Source organism: Oreochromis aureus, linkage group 10 (genome assembly GCF_013358895.1).
Source record: "Oreochromis aureus strain Israel breed Guangdong linkage group 10, ZZ_aureus, whole genome shotgun sequence".
In the NCBI taxonomy this organism is placed as follows: domain Eukaryota; kingdom Metazoa; phylum Chordata; class Actinopteri; order Cichliformes; family Cichlidae; genus Oreochromis; species Oreochromis aureus.
The window spans coordinates 13,636,298-13,654,445 of record NC_052951.1 but is presented as its reverse complement, the minus strand read 5'-3'; the positions used below and the strand labels follow the sequence as shown (position 1 = coordinate 13,654,445).

General features: G+C 43.2%; 1 protein-coding gene across 1 annotated transcript in view; it reads left to right on the top strand.

Annotated features, from left to right (window-relative positions):
• ephb4a (eph receptor B4a) overlaps nucleotides 1-13,573 on the top strand; it is a 39,525-nt gene extending 25,952 nt beyond the window's left edge. Inside the window, exons 4-17 of the mRNA XM_031759982.2 lie at nucleotides 1,773-2,163; nucleotides 4,557-4,709; nucleotides 6,616-6,951; nucleotides 7,034-7,158; nucleotides 7,512-7,680; nucleotides 8,008-8,107; nucleotides 9,212-9,276; nucleotides 9,438-9,551; nucleotides 9,991-10,238; nucleotides 10,348-10,563; nucleotides 10,972-11,121; nucleotides 11,300-11,493; nucleotides 12,064-12,222; nucleotides 12,333-13,573. Of these exons, the coding sequence (XP_031615842.1) occupies nucleotides 1,773-2,163; nucleotides 4,557-4,709; nucleotides 6,616-6,951; nucleotides 7,034-7,158; nucleotides 7,512-7,680; nucleotides 8,008-8,107; nucleotides 9,212-9,276; nucleotides 9,438-9,551; nucleotides 9,991-10,238; nucleotides 10,348-10,563; nucleotides 10,972-11,121; nucleotides 11,300-11,493; nucleotides 12,064-12,222; nucleotides 12,333-12,441 (2,529 nt within the window). The 3' untranslated portion in view covers nucleotides 12,442-13,573. The remainder of the gene's footprint in view (nucleotides 1-1,772; nucleotides 2,164-4,556; nucleotides 4,710-6,615; nucleotides 6,952-7,033; nucleotides 7,159-7,511; nucleotides 7,681-8,007; nucleotides 8,108-9,211; nucleotides 9,277-9,437; nucleotides 9,552-9,990; nucleotides 10,239-10,347; nucleotides 10,564-10,971; nucleotides 11,122-11,299; nucleotides 11,494-12,063; nucleotides 12,223-12,332) is intronic.
• The last annotated feature ends 4,575 nt before the right edge of the window (nucleotides 13,574-18,148 follow it).

Genomic DNA, 18,148 nt, shown 5'->3' with positions numbered 1-18,148 from the left:
AGCCTGAACTCTCTTAGACAAGCTTGCCTGTAAGTTCTTTAAATGTCTGCAAGAATAGCTTTCCAGGCCTCTCGAAGGACATTCACAGCTCTTCTTCACATGCTGGCTGCCTTTTTTTTCCATTTTCTGTAAAAGTGATCCAAAACTTGCTTCATTAATGTTGAGATCCGGGCTCTGGTGAGACCAATCCATGACTGATAGTGTTCCACTGTGTGTGTGTTTTCATTCAGGTATGATTTTACTGCATTGGCAGTGTTTTTGGAATCACTGTCGTGCTGAAAAATGAAGCCGTTGCCAAGCAGATGATAGCTGCATTGTGCATCATAATCTGATGGTACTTTTCTGTGTTCATGATTCCATCAATTTTGACAAGATCTCCACTGGCAGAAATGTAGCCCCAAACTATGACAGAGCCTCCATCGTGTTTGACAGATGGCTGTAGACACTCACTGCTGTAGCTCTCTCCTGAACTTTTCTGCACATATTGATAAAGGTTTGAACCAAAAATGTCAAAATCTGAATCCATCACTTTGTAAGTCCAGTTATTGTGTAATTTAGCATACCGCAACCTTTTCTTGCCACTTCCATTCCTTAAGAATGGCCTTTTGACAGCAAACCTTCCACCAAGACTGTTTCTGATGAGGCTTCAGTTGGCCAGATGCATCTCCCAGTTCCTGTGTCAGGTCTTTGCTTGACTTTTTGCTATTTCTTAAGGACATGAATATCATATAGTGCCCATCTCTTTGGTTTTTAGGTCTGCGACTTATTCTTGTGTCCTCCACATGCCTTCTTTTTGGTTTGCAGCTCTTTGTGAATCACCTTGTTGGTGCAAAAATAATATTTTATGTCTGTTAAACTGTTATTTTTTATTCCTTTGTTAGTGTTAAGTAGCTTAATAAACACTTATCTGAAAATGTCTAGGTATAAGGACTGGACTAAAATGAGTAAAACAGCAGACATGTCCAAAAAAAAACTTTAAAAGACCTTCTTCAGACCACTTTAAAAAGTTACAAGAAAGTCTGGCTCCTTGGAAGCAGGCTCAAGTCTTTTGCACAGTACTGTACACGTTTGTGACGGATTTCTTTCCCCTCAGTGTGCAGCTTTTCATACAGATTCAAAACAAGTTTGCAGAGACCAAGATTTGCTTTAAATGTCAGTTTCACAACATCGTCAATGTTCGGGGACTTTTTTAATGTTCCAATCATGTTCTCGCCTCTTGGGAGCAAGCACTGCTTTAAAACCCACCTTGTCAGTGCATTCAATCTGTTTCACAGCCTGAATCTTTTCGTAATGTTTATCTTCTGAGTTTCATTTTCCAAACACATAGCTTAGGAATGCAGCGCAGTCAATCTAATTGTCAAACCTTAGTTGTTGGCCGTGTCCTTGAACACAACACCAAACAGTGGCGTCAAAATAGTCCCTGCTTCTCAACTTCATTACCACCTAATAATGTAACTTTGACAGAAAAATAAAAGTGATGAAATGTTCGCCGTGATGAATTGCCTTCCACTCCAGCAAGTTTCTCGTCCCTGCAAGTTGAGGTTCAAAGCACACTGTAATAAATGGGAAACAATGGCTGCCAGAAAGGCAGTGAATCAATGTAAAAATCACAGTGGTATGCTTTGTAAAATTTTCAGTAATATGAAGCATATGTAATTTCTAGTTAATGGACTAAACATGCAAAACTATCAGTTTGATCCTTTTCATGGCTGAGCAGTGCGTGCAGGAATCTGGATATTACATAAGGTCTTTTCTCTTTCTTCCTGTCTTAGGTGGACACAGTGGCTGCAGACTTTCTACTAAGGAAGGACGGGGAGAAGAAATTGAACGTGAAGACCTTGAGACTCGGCCCTCTTAATAAGAGAGGCTTTTACTTGGCCTTTCAGGCTCAGGGTGCCTGCATGGCTCTGCTGTCTGTCAGGGTGTTCTTCAAGAAGTGTCCTCCCCTGGTCAGTGCTCTTTCCTCTTTCCCTGAGACTATACCACGTACTCTTGTGCAAGAGGCACAGGGTGTGTGTGTGGAGCACGCAGCTCAGCAAGGTCCCCGTCCTCGGCCACCTAAGCTCTTCTGCGGGGAGGACGGCCAGTGGGTGGGCCAGCCAACAACCTCCTGTGCATGCGTACCGGGATTTGAACCAGCTGAGGGGTACACGAGATGCACAGGTAATGAAGGAGGCAAGGTTAAGCCAAATAAAACTGACATGCGTGCATGTATGCATATAGACTACACCCATATAGGCAACAGGGCAGGCAGACTAAACAAGAACACAATGGTAAGGCGATGGTGGCGGGGAGTTCACTGAGGGTTGAAGTGTTTGAGAGGAAATGAGAGACTGAGGAAGTTAATGAGGCAGGGGAATGGCTGTGAGACAGAGGGGACAGAAAGAGAGGTCAGGTGGAGCAGCACTTATCTCTGAAAGGAGAGCAGGGTCAAAGGCTTACTGCTGTGACAACTCCTGGCTCAGCCGAGATAGAAGGAGCGCAGGAGGACTGCAGAGGTGAGGAGAGAGAGGGGGGGGAGGTGCTCGGGGTAAAGATCATAACACTTTGAGAACATCAAAGCAAAGCAGACAAAAAAAGAAGGAAGAAGCAGGATGATTCTCTCAGGAGCCGTGCAGCAGCTCTGCCTAATGAGTCCAATTAACAAGCCTCGCGCATGGACTACCCCCACACACGCGCACACACTCGCCGCATCGCAGCGACACAGATAAATGGCGAGCACTAAAAACACAGAAACAAAAGGAGAAATGCCACATTTTCCCAGGGAAACGCCTGGTTTCATCTGTCTGTGTTTGAAGGTAGGCTGTAGTTTGATCTCCGTGGGCGGTATAATGATTTTTCATAACAAAAAAATAATTTCCGACATTTTGCTCCTGGTGAGGTGGCATTTTCCAGTGTTCTGTCACAGAAGAGAGTTGCAAGGCAAAACATTCACAAGGCCATAAAGGGAAATTGCCTCCGCAGAAAAGACCGGACAGTTAATTTGCTTGGGAGGCCGGTCATTTCGGAAAAATGAAATCGACGCCAGGGTTTAAAATTAAAATTCATTTTGCTGTAATACCATTATTTGCCAGAGACTATACATATATTTTCTGGGGCAAACACGAGCATTTAAATGTAAAAGTTATGAATGCTGTCAAGTTGATTTAGTGTTTCATCTAAGTATGGTTAGAATATTTAAACCAGGTCTCTGAAATGAACCACTATAAGACCATAAATACTGCTCTGGGGGAGGGGTATATTTCTCCTCATGTGGCGGTATAGCTTTTTTATTGTTAGACAAATACATGATTATAAAGATTAGAAACTAAATAGGTTAGAACTAGCCCCTAATCTACTCCAAAAAAGATTCATTTCTATTTCAAAAGCTTTGTTTCCTTCAGGAAAAAAAAATGCCAGAACCAGAATACTGACTTATCTTAATGTGGACTGCTGCAAGTGCTAAACAATCTTACAGCTGAATTCACTGAAAAGTTGCACAGTAATCAATAGCGACTGCTCCTGTAAATCACAAAGTGTTATTTGTGTCATCTTGCGGGAGCTCGAAAGCACCGAGGTTACAGGCGGCTCTTCACATGTGGCAAATTCCTTGCGGTAAATGTCAGTCAGGAACGATCGGCGAGAGCGTTGACCCTGTGAAATGTGTCAGTTTTTCGCTGCAGCAATGCTCCCGCTCGGTGTGAAAGTTTATTGTTGTATTTCTCTCGCTCAGCAGCTGCGTATCAGCCGCCCAGACTGAACGCAGAAAGTAAACACGTTTGCTGCCATTGTATGCGGTATTTAGCAGGGTGACAGCTTATTACACATTCACATGTTAGAACAAGCATTGGATGGGGCTTTGCTGGTGAGCAGAAGCTGAGGTGTGCACGGTTTCAGACCATGTAGTGGCTGCGGCTAATGACTGTTGTCATTCTTAATTTCTACATGTATTTATTTTCTTTGATTGATTGATGGTTTAGTCTGAAACGTCAGACGTGGTGATGTTTACTGTGATATGAAGCGAAGAAAAACAGGAGCGGTGTTGTAGATTTGGTCAAAATTGTGCTTAATTGTTTTTCCATCGCTCGACTAATTGATTGTTCAGCCAGTCCTTTCAGCATGAGTTCAGACTCCGTTCACGGTGTCCTTACATCTTACCACGTTGCTGGTTTGGGCTTTACAAAAGGAGACCTGGAACAATGTTTGAATCAATAAGCAATGACAGTTTTTTCATAAGGACCGCCACATGTCTGGTCTCATTATCCAGATATGGCCAGGTAAATTCAATGATAAGCAGCATGTCAGTCACAGGCAGTTTTTTTTTTTTTTTTTCCTCCACTAAATTGACTATTAGTGTCAGTCTCATTACTGTGATTGTCTCAGTTTATAGCCCTCATTACATGCTTCTGTCTGTCAATCTGCAACCATCTGGCACCTAAGCACGCCGAAATAAAGGATTTATTTGCAAATTGAGTTTGACCCAGGCCTATACAGGACACAGTGAAGGCGTTATGCAATGTACTGTTGTATTTAATGCTAATGTGCCTTTATTTGTTCTCACATCTTGTCCTCTTCAGCCTGTCCTGTGGGCCAGTTTAAGTCAGGCGTAGAGGGACAGTGCAGAGGCTGCCCAGGATTCAGCCAGGCCACCAACAGGGGAGCGTCAACGTGTGAATGTCGCCCTGGGTACCTACGTGCCGAATCAGACACTCCTGACACCCCGTGCACTAGTAAGTAAAACAGTGCTTAATCCACATGCAAATATGGAGGTGCTAAGCAACACTCTTTACTGTCTCCTCCTCTCTTTTTTTGTCTTCCTTTGACATCTCTGGTGCTACTTCTCTTTTTTCCCCCTCCGGTGTCATTTAGCCAGGGTCTGCTGAGCTGCTTTGTGGCTTTTGTCTCACGGCTGGGCATTGAGATGCATGTCCTTTGTGACAGGTTGTTGGTGAGGGTGGGAGGGTAGGGCTTTCTGTCCAAAGTGAAGTAGGCATTGATGGTCTCAAGTGACACATCCATGCGGATTCAGGAATTTCAATTCAGGCTCATTTTGGGTGTGTGTGAATGGGAAGGGGGGTCTTTAATTAGGTGCGCTCTCTCGGAAGGGCCACAAAGCTGATGTGAAACAATGTGACACTCCGCATCAGGCTGTTGACTGTGGCTGCTACCCCTGCAGGTGTGATACAAATACCAACTGGAATTCACATCCACCAATTTTATTTTTTACTGATAACTTTAATTACAAAGGCTTTATCTTAATAATGGATCTCTTTAAGAAGCTAATTTCTATTATGTATTCTGTTGCTGTGCCGGATTGCCTGAGCAGTTCGGCACGTAACGTTATTTTCAATTTGTATGCAAAATTTTAAACCAGCCGAGCCACCTGAAATTCACGCCAGACCTTTTCCCTCCTGAAAATAGGTATACGTTTTTACATTTTTGTGACAGGCGTGGTGGTTTTTAATTAAGCGCATTGTGATTGCCAGGACTTAAAAATGCGTCACCTCTAAAAATCCCCTGTTGCCAAATGCTGAATTCAGAATTCATACTCGCCCAGATTGAGCGCGATGTTACTCCACTCGGGTTTCCAATGAGAACACCATTAGCACTTAAGTTAGCTGCAGGCTCAGTGACAAAGCTCTCTCTCCTTGGCAGGAACAGAAACTCATTCACAGTGCCTGAGTGGTCTTGCTGTTTAGTTATGCTTGGCTTGAGGCAATAGCTATCTTCTTACAATTTTCAGGCGGTGATCATTATCATCCAGTTTTAGACAAACGTAATTGCACCAGTTAAATCCAGCAGCACATATGCTCCCGCTGTGACGCAAAGCAACTGCAAGAGCATTGTTCTGCTTCGTGACTACATGTGCGGGCTGAATAAAATGGCTTCAGCTTATATCAGAAATCATAAAGAAACAATATGTGTGGGTCATGGAAAAGTAAAACAGTGGCAAAATGGCACAGCGGAGATCAACACAGAACTTTCATATATTGTAATTTCACCGGGGCAACTTTCCACAGGGGAAAAAAACATGAAGTATGATTCAATATTTTTCCCCATATAATCTGATAATACTGGTGCTCTCTGAAGGCACTTTATCATAGCAAAAACAAAAAAATCATAACAGGTGATGCTGCTATATTGATATTGCTTAAATGGTCTTAAGAGGTTTAGAAAATGCTGCCTTTGGGATCGGGAAAAGGCCAGATTGAAGGGAATAGTTTGGCATTTTTGCGATATTTGAGTTTGATCGGATTAATGTGTAATTCTGTCATGTATATATGATGCTCCAGTTCTGAAAGAGAGTCATGTTCGGTGGGTTATGAAATCCCGAACATGCAACATGCAGGTCTGACCAACCATGAATCCTGCTTTTATGGTTAAGTCAAGCTAAATGGATGCTGCCTGCAGCAAGAGATTTACTCATAATCAAATTTAACAACATCATTTGTTGTATTTTGTTTTAGTTTATATTACCTATAAGTAAGCACATACATGAAAGTTTCATCAATTTTCTCAATCAGCTCTTTTTTTTAAGCAGATTGGTTCGCATACCGGAACTTGGATGACTGCCAGTTTGCAGTATTTTTTAAATAGGGAAAAAGCATGCTATTATAACTATTTCTCTCACTGTAGGAACTCCCTCGGCCCCTCGCAGCATAATCCCTAAGGTCAACTTCACCACGGTCACTCTGGATTGGAATGAGCCGCTGGACAGCGGCGGCAGAAACGACCTGAGCTACGCCGTCAGGTGCTCTCTGTGCAGGTCACCAAAGGAAGCGTGCCTCCCCTGCGGAGACGGCGTCAGTTACCGGCCTGCGAAAGACGGCCTGCTGGGTCACAGGGTAGAGGTGTGGGGCCTGCTGCCACACACAATGTATACGTTCACTATTCAGGCACTCAACGGGGTGTCTCAGCTCAGCGAGAAGGAGCCTGCCAGCGAAAGTGTCAACATCACTACAAGCCATGACGGTAAGAGCTGCAGGAGGATAGGTGGAAAGGTATAAATAGTCCGAGTTTCACTGTATTTATAATTCTGCTGCCATCTGTGCAGTGCCGCCACTGGTGTCTGTGATTCGGAAGAGCGACTCCACAGAGAGCAGTCTGACTCTGCACTGGTCGGTCCCGACTCAGCCACACTACACCATCCTGCAGTATGAGCTGCGCTACTGTGAGAAGGTAAGAGCTCCCTGACGACATCCCCGAACTGTCCGTTCAGATAGATGATCTCTTTTTTACAGGCTCATAGAAGAAAGCACTCTCAGTGCAGATGTAGTTAAAGGGGCGCGACACGTGGCTTAGACCATGTGGATCTGTGAAGAAGCTCTCTAAACTGTGCAGTATACACTTTACATGAAGGTGTTTAACAATTAAGATATTTGTAACATATTTGTAATGTTTTTTTTTTATTTTTATCTGATGTAATTGAAGTTAGTGTTCATTTCAGGACAGTTTGACTAATTAACTCGCTTGACATCATCATCCTTTCTTCTTTCACTATTGCCTTGGCCTCATTCTTTTTTTGCTTTTAGAAGGAGCAGCGTAGCGAGGATCAGTGCCACTCCATACAGAGTAACAGAAACCAGGCTGTACTGACAGACCTCCGCCGGGCTAGCCAGTATGAAGTGCAGGTCCGGGCGCGTACCCAGGCCGGCTACGGCAGCTTTAGTGCACCAACCATTTTCCGCACGCTGCCCGATGGTAAGAAGAGGTCTTCTTTTCTCTTGAAGAAGAGCCACACACACATTACTCTTTTTTTTTCTTATTTAAAAAAATCATTTCCAATGAGGATGTGACAAACATTTATCCCTGCATAATCAATCCCTGCACAGTTTCTTTTATGAATTTATCATCTGCATCCTTGTTGAGTCTCATTAATAATCTAAATTCCTGTCGCCCCCCCCCTTACCTTTCTTTTACTACCTATGTAAACCTCCTGTCATGGCTTCTGTCATTGTGTTGCTCTAACTCTCTCACTTTCTGTCTCCTATTTTCTTGTCTCTCTCTTTTGTTTGCCGTCTCTCCCAGGACGTGACTCTGGCTCCGAGTTCTTGGTACCTGGCATCTTTATCGCTGTCGGGATGCTGCTGCTTGTCACTTTCGTCTTTGTGGCCGCCTACTGCATACGGTGAGAACGGGGGAAAGGGAAATAGGCACAGGAAAACAAGACAGATTTGCAAGTGAAAGAAGCTCGCGGAATAACAGGAAATGGAGCGAAAAGGATAGAAATCAAAAACCAATAACAAACGTGACCCCAATTTTACAGTTTTGCACTGCTTTGTTCTTTTGTTTATACAAATCATATCTTATCAACGGTGGTTTTGCACTCTGTTACTCACACCTTTTCTTTTTTTTCCCCCCCCCTCTGTGAAGCAGTTCAGACACAAAGCAAGGCTCATGATTTCTTTTGCTTACACAGCTAAAAGCTATCCTGCTCATTAGAACATTTTCCTTAGGCTTCATTGTTTGAGTAAATAATGTCGGATGGCATCAAGGGGAAAAAGAGAGGGAGAAGGTGCGTGCATTTGTGTGTGAGAAGGATGACGATAGAGGTAGAGGGCAGGGAAAGACAGGATGCAGGCGTCCCAACCCTGTTTCCACAGGACAGAACAATAGCTGTGACCTTGTGACACGCGCACACACTCGCTCTCAAACATACACACACACACACACACAAACCAGTGAGTAAGGCCCAGATCTGCCACTAACTGAGGGTGGTGCATTATTGCTATTTTAGGCTTATGAGGTGGGAGAGAGAAATGGAGGAAGGCAGCGATCCAGTAGCTACAGGGTTGTTACTGTACTGTAGGGATGAGTTTGCACCAGCAGAATTTTAATGGAGCCGCTTGCGTCAAAGAGCAGAACCATATGGGTTGTCTCCGGTATTCAGCACCACCACATGTCACTGTGTATTGCGTGTTTACGGCACGGACAAAACTGTCCACAACAAGGCGGTGTTGGCTTCTCAAACCATAAGAATGATGATGTATTTTTAAGAGTGCATGTGGCTGAAGTGACCTCTGACCCGTCATAGCTTTGTTAGGTGTTGTGTTGTTCTTATTGCATCTGAACTGTCCCATTGTGAGGTGGTTGATGTGCATCACGTTGGGTTGATAAAGCATTAGGAACACTTGTCCCCCCCAAAAAAAGTGAAATAAAACATCAATTCTTCAGATAACTGCACTGTGATCCTAATCTTGTTTCATTTATACTGATCTCTTTGTACCTGCAGCCGGCACAGCCGAATAAAGGATCCGGAGCTGAGTGACAAAAACAGCCAGTACCTCATTGGCCAAGGTAACACATCAAGGACATGCACGCTGAACCACAGCTCTGATTTACAATTCATTCACGTCGGGGAAATCATTTTTAATGTGACCGGGCTCTCTGTCGCTCATGGTTCTGTAACATTTCTGCTCTTTCATTTCCCACGCTTCTGTTTGTCTCCCCTCTCAAAGGGGTCAAGGTTTATATCGACCCTTTCACCTACGAAGACCCTAATGAGGCAGTGAGAGAATTTGCCAAGGAAATCGATGTTTCCTTTGTCAAGATTGAGGAGGTCATTGGTGCTGGTAAGCCCATCCGTATGCTTTTCCTGTGATTTATAAATATGTAAACTTTGCACTGGTCCGCTCTTTCTGAGGACTTGCAGACTGCACAGGTTGCGTTTTGTTGTGATGTGTTGTTTTTATTTTTAGCATATTGTTATCTCTCAAAATAACCTTATTAAAAAATACCTAATTACTAAATTAAATAGATTCTGTGGCATTTAAAACCATTGCCCGGATTCTTCTTTATCACTCAAAATTCAATTTGGCTGCAGAAAAAACACAATTAACTGATAAATATGTTCCCAATATTGGTGGCCCTCATTCAAACCAAAGGGCACTGCTAGCTGCGAGCAAGCGTTGCGTTTGTTAAATGTAACAGTTGTCTTCATAATGAGGTAAACTCATGCTGGGGAGGAAAAAAACGGCCATAATAGTGTGTTTACGTGTCTGTGTGCTGCAGGCGAGTTTGGGGAGGTGTGTCGAGGACGGCTGAAGATACCAGGAAAAAAGGAAAACTACGTTGCAATTAAAACTCTAAAGGGTGGCTACACCGACAAGCAGAGACGGGACTTCCTGTCTGAGGCGTCCATCATGGGACAGTTCCAACACCCCAACATTATCCATCTGGAGGGAATCATTACAGCCAGCTGTCCAGTCATGATCCTGACAGAGTATATGGAGAACGGCGCTCTGGACTCATTTCTACGGGTCAGTATGAGTCGGAAAAACCAACGCCAAAGCACGCTTCTCTCAAAACACCGAAACACACCGTAGTGCCGCTCATTCTCAGACTGAACTGGTTCTGTCCTCTCCGTAGCTGAACGACAGCCAGTTCACACCCATCCAGCTGGTTGGTATGCTGCGTGGCATTGCCTCTGGCATGAAGTACCTGGCAGAGATGAGCTACGTCCACCGAGACCTGGCTGCCCGCAACATCCTGATCAACAGCAACCTGGTGTGCAAGGTGTCTGACTTTGGCTTGTCACGCTTCCTTCAGGAGAACTCCTCTGACCCGACCTACACCAGCTCTCTGGTGAGACAACAGCCATCCTCAGTTAATGCTTAAGGAGAAAAGCCTGTCATTCATTGCATACGCAGTAGTCTAGTAGGATGGAAATCATAGAAGTCATCCCAATATGTTAATTTTAATCTCTAGCACAGACATCAGGACACTAATTATCAGCAATAGTGATTATCAGTGTGACTTCTGCTCTACAATTAGCTATCAGTTAGATTTTTAAGATTTAAATAAATGCATAAATAAATAGCAGACTGTTTTATTTGTCCACATACTTTTCATCTCTTGAAATATTATGTTGATCATAAAACATTTTTAACTTTAACTTAGGATGTTACCTACCTTCAGTTTCCTCCCCAGCTCCCTGCTGGACCATGTTTACGTGAAGTTTCTGCATCACTCACTGTTTACCTTTCTGTGCAGGGAGGTAAGATCCCAATCCGCTGGACAGCACCGGAGGCAATAGCCTTCAGAAAGTTTACCTCAGCCTCAGATGTGTGGAGCTACGGCATCGTCATGTGGGAGGTCATGTCTTTTGGAGAAAGACCGTACTGGGACATGAGCAACCAGGATGTAAGTTGAAGCAAGAAAAGCCTTGCTGGGTTGTTTCTTAGATTTTTGGAAGGACTTTTCAGGTTTTGTTAGCCGAGTTTTTCCAGTCATTTCAAAACACTTGGAACTAGGTGATCAGTGAAGTGTTTAAATCTTGACCGTGACTATTAAACTCATGTTTAATGCATGTTTCCGTCAGGTGATCAATGCCATAGAGCAGGACTACCGCCTGCCCCCGCCGCCTGACTGCCCCACCCACCTGCACCAACTGATGTTGGACTGCTGGCAGAAGGACCGGTCGGCGCGACCTCGCTTTGCGGAGCTCGTTAGCGCTTTGGACAAACTCATCCGCAACCCCGCGTCGCTGAAAATAGTGGCTCAAGAAGGAGCAGGGTGAGAGTGCTGATGTGTTTTTACAGTTGGATCAGTGAGGTTTTGGACCACCACGGTGGATTTTAAACCTAAACAAACAAAATGTGATTAAAGTGCAGCTTTTAATTCAAGATGTTTAACAAAATTATTGCATTAATTGTTCAGGAATTTCCTGTTTATATGTAGTCCGTGAAAAATTGATGTCCAAAAATTTATTGGCCTTACTGTATGCACAGAAAAACTCAAGCATGTCTTCACAATGTCTTATTCTTAGTGTCCATTTAAAGCCCTGACAGTGACAGGGCAGGCATTAGCCTCCTGCTGCCCAATCTTGTGCACCACCTCGGTGTCCTGCTGTGACCTGTCAGCCACTTGCTGTTCCCATTTCCCTGTCTCAACATTCTGCCTGTCGGCTAGTTATATACAGCTGAGGACACTCCACCCCTGACAAATCCCATTGTTTGTCCCTGTCAGTCACTCAGTTCGACTTGTCACCTGGAATGTTGCTGCAGGACATGTATAAGCTCCTCACTGAGGTTTTGGTGACGGTGAATGTAAGTTATTCCTTTGTTTCTGCACCCTGTCCCCTAGGCCGTCCTACCCCCTGCTGGACCAGCGTGCACCTTTAGCTCTCCCGCCGTGTGCTTCGGTGGGGGATTGGCTTAGGGCCATCAAGATGGAGCGTTACGAAGACAGTTTCCTTCAGGCTGGCTTCAACTCAGTGGACCAGCTGGCCCAGATCACCACACAGTTAGTTCATATTCCCATTTTTTGTTTTTCTGCTCACTTATTTTATCCAAGTAAAAATTAGTTTAGGAAAATTTGTCTCTAATTAGTTCATTTTTTTTAAATTTCTTTAGGGATCTGCTGCACATGGGTGTGACTTTGGCTGGGCATCAGAGGAAAATCCTTTCCAGCATCCAGACAATGACCTTTCAAAACAAGAGCACTGCAACTGTGACCTTCTAGCTGACCTGCCTCTTATTCTGGACATGACACCAGCACACAGGTGCTGCCAAGTACTGAGAGCACTCTGGATCCTCTTTCTGTGAGCCACTTTGAACACGGACTCGTACAAGGGATTGGCGACTTTATTCGTGACCAGAAAAAATAGGGAGAAAAAACTATGGTGTGAACTGTTGTGCAGAGATTGGCAGGTCTCTGCCACACAGAGGGACCAGGTGATGAAGCTGTGCGGACTGACTGCTTCTTTATTTTTTTGTGCTTTTGTTTGTTTTTTGCAGTTTGTGGTCAGTGTTTTTACATCCACCCAAGATTTGGACTCAGTACATGTGGTGAACAAAGAGGAACAGCAGACCAGAGTTTACACAGTTCTGTATTGTCATGTCATTACAAAAAAAACAAAACAAAAAAAACCCAAACTGGTTTGTTGTCCCAAAATGTCACTTTGATCTTTCACCAAAGGAGACAAAAAAGACAAGAAGAAATGCCAAGATTTTTAGTTTTCGTATTGTTGTGTAATTATGAATGGGAACCGCTCTCGATGCCGACTACGTTACTTCAGAGACACTTTTCACATCAAAACGTGAACATTTTAATGTGAGATTTTACATTTTGTTGTTCTTTCTCCCCCATTTGATTTCAATATTACCTCCTCTTTACTCAGGTGTGATGTGTAATGCAGACTTTGGAGAGCGCTGTACTTGCTCTAATCGGACTCCTGATCTTCCTCAAGTCTGGCTCTCACTTTGCCAGCTCAGCAACATGTGAGAAGAAAGGCACAGAGACATATCAGCACTTTTGTCATTTCAGAGTGAATCGTAATCTTCAGTAGCTCCACGTGTTTCTCGTGGAGTGTGGTTGGTTATTTCTAACGCTGGTGTTTCTGCTGGCAGCTCAGTTTTATTATAGTCGAGCTGAACAAAGACCAAGTGGACTGAGAGACCACGGAAAACTGTAGAATTGGTTTTCTTTATAGATAATAACCAAGGACGCAGTCTGGCCTCAAACTTGTTTTTTCTTGATTATAACTGATACATTTTTAATTATCTTATTCTGTATTCTCCATTTTCCAGTGCCATTCATTTGTCTTTGTGAACTAAAATGCCATTTTTATAAAGCAGAAGCCTTTCACGAGTGATTCAGTTCTGTCTCTTTTGGATGCACCTTAAAGGGTAACTGAGCAAAATATGTCTGCTTTTGCTCTGAAGCGATACAAAAAGAGGTTCCTAACAAAAAGCACGAAAAACAATACATGACCTTAAATTAACACGCTAGCTTGTAGCCACTTTGGTTGGTTTCACCGGCGGTTTCGCTCTGCAAAACTAGTGATTCTCAGAGCTGTTGTCTTATTAGCAGGGCAGCACCTCTCACTTTGCCGGATGTAATGTCAGTAAAACATTTCTGCACTTGCACTAAAACGGTTTCCTAAAATTTTGGAGGAGGAAGCAAAGCACGGCTACCAACTGAGCCAGTCTGCTCAACGCAGTGTTTTTGCGTTTCTCAGAAAACTGCCTCACATACAAATATACAGCTAGCAGGCTCGCTGTATCTGTTGCTTTCACTGTGCAATATTATTGTTACTCATGAGCTGCTCACAATGCTTACTGTTTGCAAACGCAGATGACGTGTCCTTTGGGCAGAGTTGAACTTCCAGCAGAAAGTGCCTGTGCTCCAGGAGCGTATCTTTGCATACTTTGTCCATATGAAGGCAAACAAATCTCTTGACACACACAAGTTTGCACTTTTCAGTCTTATCCAGGACCTGCCAGGATTTGCTGACTGATTGTTGTGTACTACCTACAGCTAGAGGCAAGGACTTACGATGGAACAAAGGCTGGACTCTATGGATACATGGATGCCTCCCCTGTAAGATATCCTCTGTCATCACAATGTAGCAACATTAACAAGTCGTCCAAAGGCTTTGCTCAGTTTGTCTTCAGTGGGTGTAAAATAAATGTCACATCACTCACATCAAACATCAAATACTCCGTTCACCAAATATTTGTAGAATATCTGTTTACAAGCAGTTTGAGTTATTTCCATGCTACTTCAGCTAACGCACTGATGTCGCTGACATAGTATCTACAGTACTGAAATCTCGATGGGTAAAGATTCCTTATCAGGCAAAACCCGGAAACGTTGGCTGATATCATTTGGAGTGTAATGCAGAATGATTTCATGCAGTCCAGTCTGTCCATTACATGGCTTGTAACCATAAACATCTGCGTTTTGCTTCAAAGGCGTGTCTTTACTGACAATATTCTGGCATTAAAAAGCATGAAAATACCATTTTTACTTATTTTGATGATATTGTGGTGTCTGCTGAAAATTCTGGGTTAAAATGTTTTTTTTTCCTTTTCTCCAGTGCTACAAAATTAATTAAGATTCAACATGGGAAAGGATGCACAGCTAATAGACAGTGGTCAGCTCACTGGATTGAGTGGGTAACCCATATGCTGAAAGGCTGATGCAGAGGCCAGGGTTTAGGCCTGCACTCAGGCTATTTGCTTAAAGTCTTCCCCCTGGTCCTTTTAAAAATCTATTTCTTCGCTGTCTCTGTAAAATAAAGGGTTAAAAAAAAAGACCCAGAATGTGGAAACTGGATGCACAGCTAGCAGTAAGATCTGCAAATTGCTTTCTACTTTTCCCCCACAGCTCCGCAGAAACAGCTTGAAGTCATCAGTATCTTGTGAAATAAACATTTAACTGACTGGAGTTCAAAATGTTGAAATATTGCTCAAAGATGTTGCAAATGTTGAAGGATGAGACCAGCCTTTTGGACATTTATACGTATTTTACCCCAGATAGCAGTGCTTCAGGATACACCTGGGCTACTAAAACATACAGAAGAAGCACTGAATCGCTGCTTCTAAACTTTTTAGGGTTGCACCCACAAGTGCATAACAGTCATTCAAAATGTGATGCAATGCAAAATTGAAATGAGGTGCTTGTTTTGACCTTACACTTACCCAGTGACAAACAGCAGACCAACACGTTCCTTTGTAGGCTTCATATTGAAGATCTCAATAGTGGCAACTCTGAATAAATGATAATGTTTATCTTGTTTATCCACCGTGTATATAGGTAAATATGAATATTTACCATCATTTCTCAGCTGTTTAACATGTCAGAAGGGCTTTGTATACAGCCACGCTCATTTTTCACTGCAAGCGAAGCATGGAAACTGTTTAAATAAATGGATGTCGTAGGAGGTCCATATCTGACCTGAAGTGATAACCCACATGGTTTACCTGTCTCCGGTTGTAAGGCAGGCTGCTCTGTCCCAGTGACCCTGTTCGCTCCCGTCCCAGATTCAAAGAAAAAATGAGCACGCAACAAAGCGGCTACACTTTTGTCAAAAGGCGCACTGATGCTTCTGGATGTCTTTGAGCCTTTTTATTCCAGTGCTACTCAATGTGAACTAAATAAATGTTTCTTGGTTGTCTCGTTTTAATCTTTGGTTAAATAATGTCTTGCCTAAGATCATGTAAGTAAAATGTCTAATAGGATTTTTCTTTGTCTCCTTTGTGTGTCTCGCTCCAGCCCTCCTCCTCATCTATCCCGTTGGCCCGTTTTTAATAATGAGATAGAAACAAGAGAACGCAAGGACTCAAAATGAGTCCCCAGCTTTGCTTTCTCGCAGCTTTTCCTCTTGCTTTCTGTTCCTCCAGAGAGCCTTTACCCCCGAGGGCTCAAAGCTTGTCCTCTTCTATGTTTCCTTTCCTGGTCCTCAGCCCTTTTAATCATGAAGAGATGTTCTTTTCTTCTCCTGTGCCTTGGGCTGAGAACAGCTTATGGCACAGCATAAGCTTAAACTCTCTCACACACTTTTCCCCCCTCTTCTTCTCCCATCTCCAAAGCTACCATAAACAAGCTAAGCTGCCAGGGCTTCCAAAAGCATTTAGGCTCATTGATTAATGTGCTTTGATTATCTCTGTGTTACTGACTCATTCCTCTTGTTCTATTGTTCTGGTGTGGACCACAAAGTATAGACCTGCGCAAGTAGAGCTCCAGTACAGTTTTTGTTTTAAAAAAGAAAAAGATGAGTAACTGTTGACTGTTGTTATGGTTTATTTTCAGCCCCACGGTGCATTTCGGTTTGCATGAATCCCAGTGTTGGGAGTGATTCAGTGCTTGAAAGAGAGAGATAGGCATTCATCTAGTTTCTACTTCTGTCAGTGCTTTGAGTGACCCCTGACCCTGCTGCATAGTACAAATCCAGCCTCAGCTTTGTCTGTGTATCTGAATGGCCATTCATTAGGGCTGCTGTTGGGCACCGGGTAGACCAGGCCGAGCAAGTTTTTAGCATTTGGTGGATTGTGTCATTCCCCTCGCATTCCTGCGTGCATTCAAGTGTGGAGAACGTGTGTGTGCGTGCATGCTGATGGTCACAGTGGGTGGGGGGCTATCCAGAGGGACAGGTACATGTGGATTTAAAGGAAAGGGGGAAGGGAGGTGATTTGAAATGGTTTCACCCTGTCTGGAGCAGTAAAACTCTCAGAAAATCTGAGTGTGATCCTGCATTAAAGGTGTATTGGGAAAGGTTTAGTCCAGCTAAGTGCACTCGCACAACATTGCAGGACTCAGAAAACTGATTTTTTTTAATCTATGTCAAATTTAAAACAGCTGAGTCTGGATTTGAGCTTCTGAAAAAACACTTTATACCCATATTTGAATGATTATCCTATCTCACAGAAATCTCGGATAAATAAGTTTGCTTTGAGCAAACCCTCCCCCCCAAAGTATCCCTCATGAAAGCCCCACTACTGCTTTATCATTCCACCTTTCAGTTTTTGGAAACCACCGACTAATTTCATTTTCCATTAGTCTTCGTTTTCGATCTGCAGCATTGGTTTGATTTTTCCACAACAGCACTTATCTGAAGATGGAAGTTTAGGCTGGAGATTGTCACTCCTATGCCACTCTCCCTCCGCTTCAGCTGCCAGATTTCCTCCCCGAGATGACTCCCAGACAGTTTGCTCAAAATGGCCCAATATTTCTGAGCAAATCCACCGAGCAGCCAGCTAAGATTATTTTTCACCTGTGTACGCATTGTGATTTCGGAGGCACATTGCTCGGCAGAGCGCTTCCACTCTGTTTCGTATTAAATCTGATCACTGGAAAAGTTGTCACTCCTCGCTGCTCTACAGCATTTCTGTTGACTTTGCAGGAGATTGTGCCAGGCCATTGCTGTAAATAAGAATTTGTTCTTTGCTGACCCACCTGATCAAATAAAAGTTGTTGGAATTTAATTATACTTTCATGCTGCAGTACAGTTTTATGTGGAATTAGTCTAGTATTTTTAATCATGTAGTTAATCCACTTAATCAATGTAAACTTTTAGACCACAATCCCCTGCTGTCTCCTCAGTACTGATGTAGAGGAGTATTCAAATATTGTTATATTAGCTACTGTCAGGCTGTTGCTTTCACAGTTAAATCGTTTGGGCTTATTTAAATGTATTTAAATGTACTGAATAACTAAGATGAACTAATAACTGAGATTATTCCCCGCAATCATCTCTAGGGTTTACACAGAATGGCTCTAAAAGACAAAAATATCCAATGAGCAACAGTTCTCTGGGCAAAAATACCTTGTTGATACCAAAGGTCAGAGGAAAATGACCAGACCGCTTCAAGCTGAAAGGAAGGCAGCAATAACTCAAAGAATGACTCGTTACAGCCAAGGTATGAAGAAAAACATTTGGAATGTG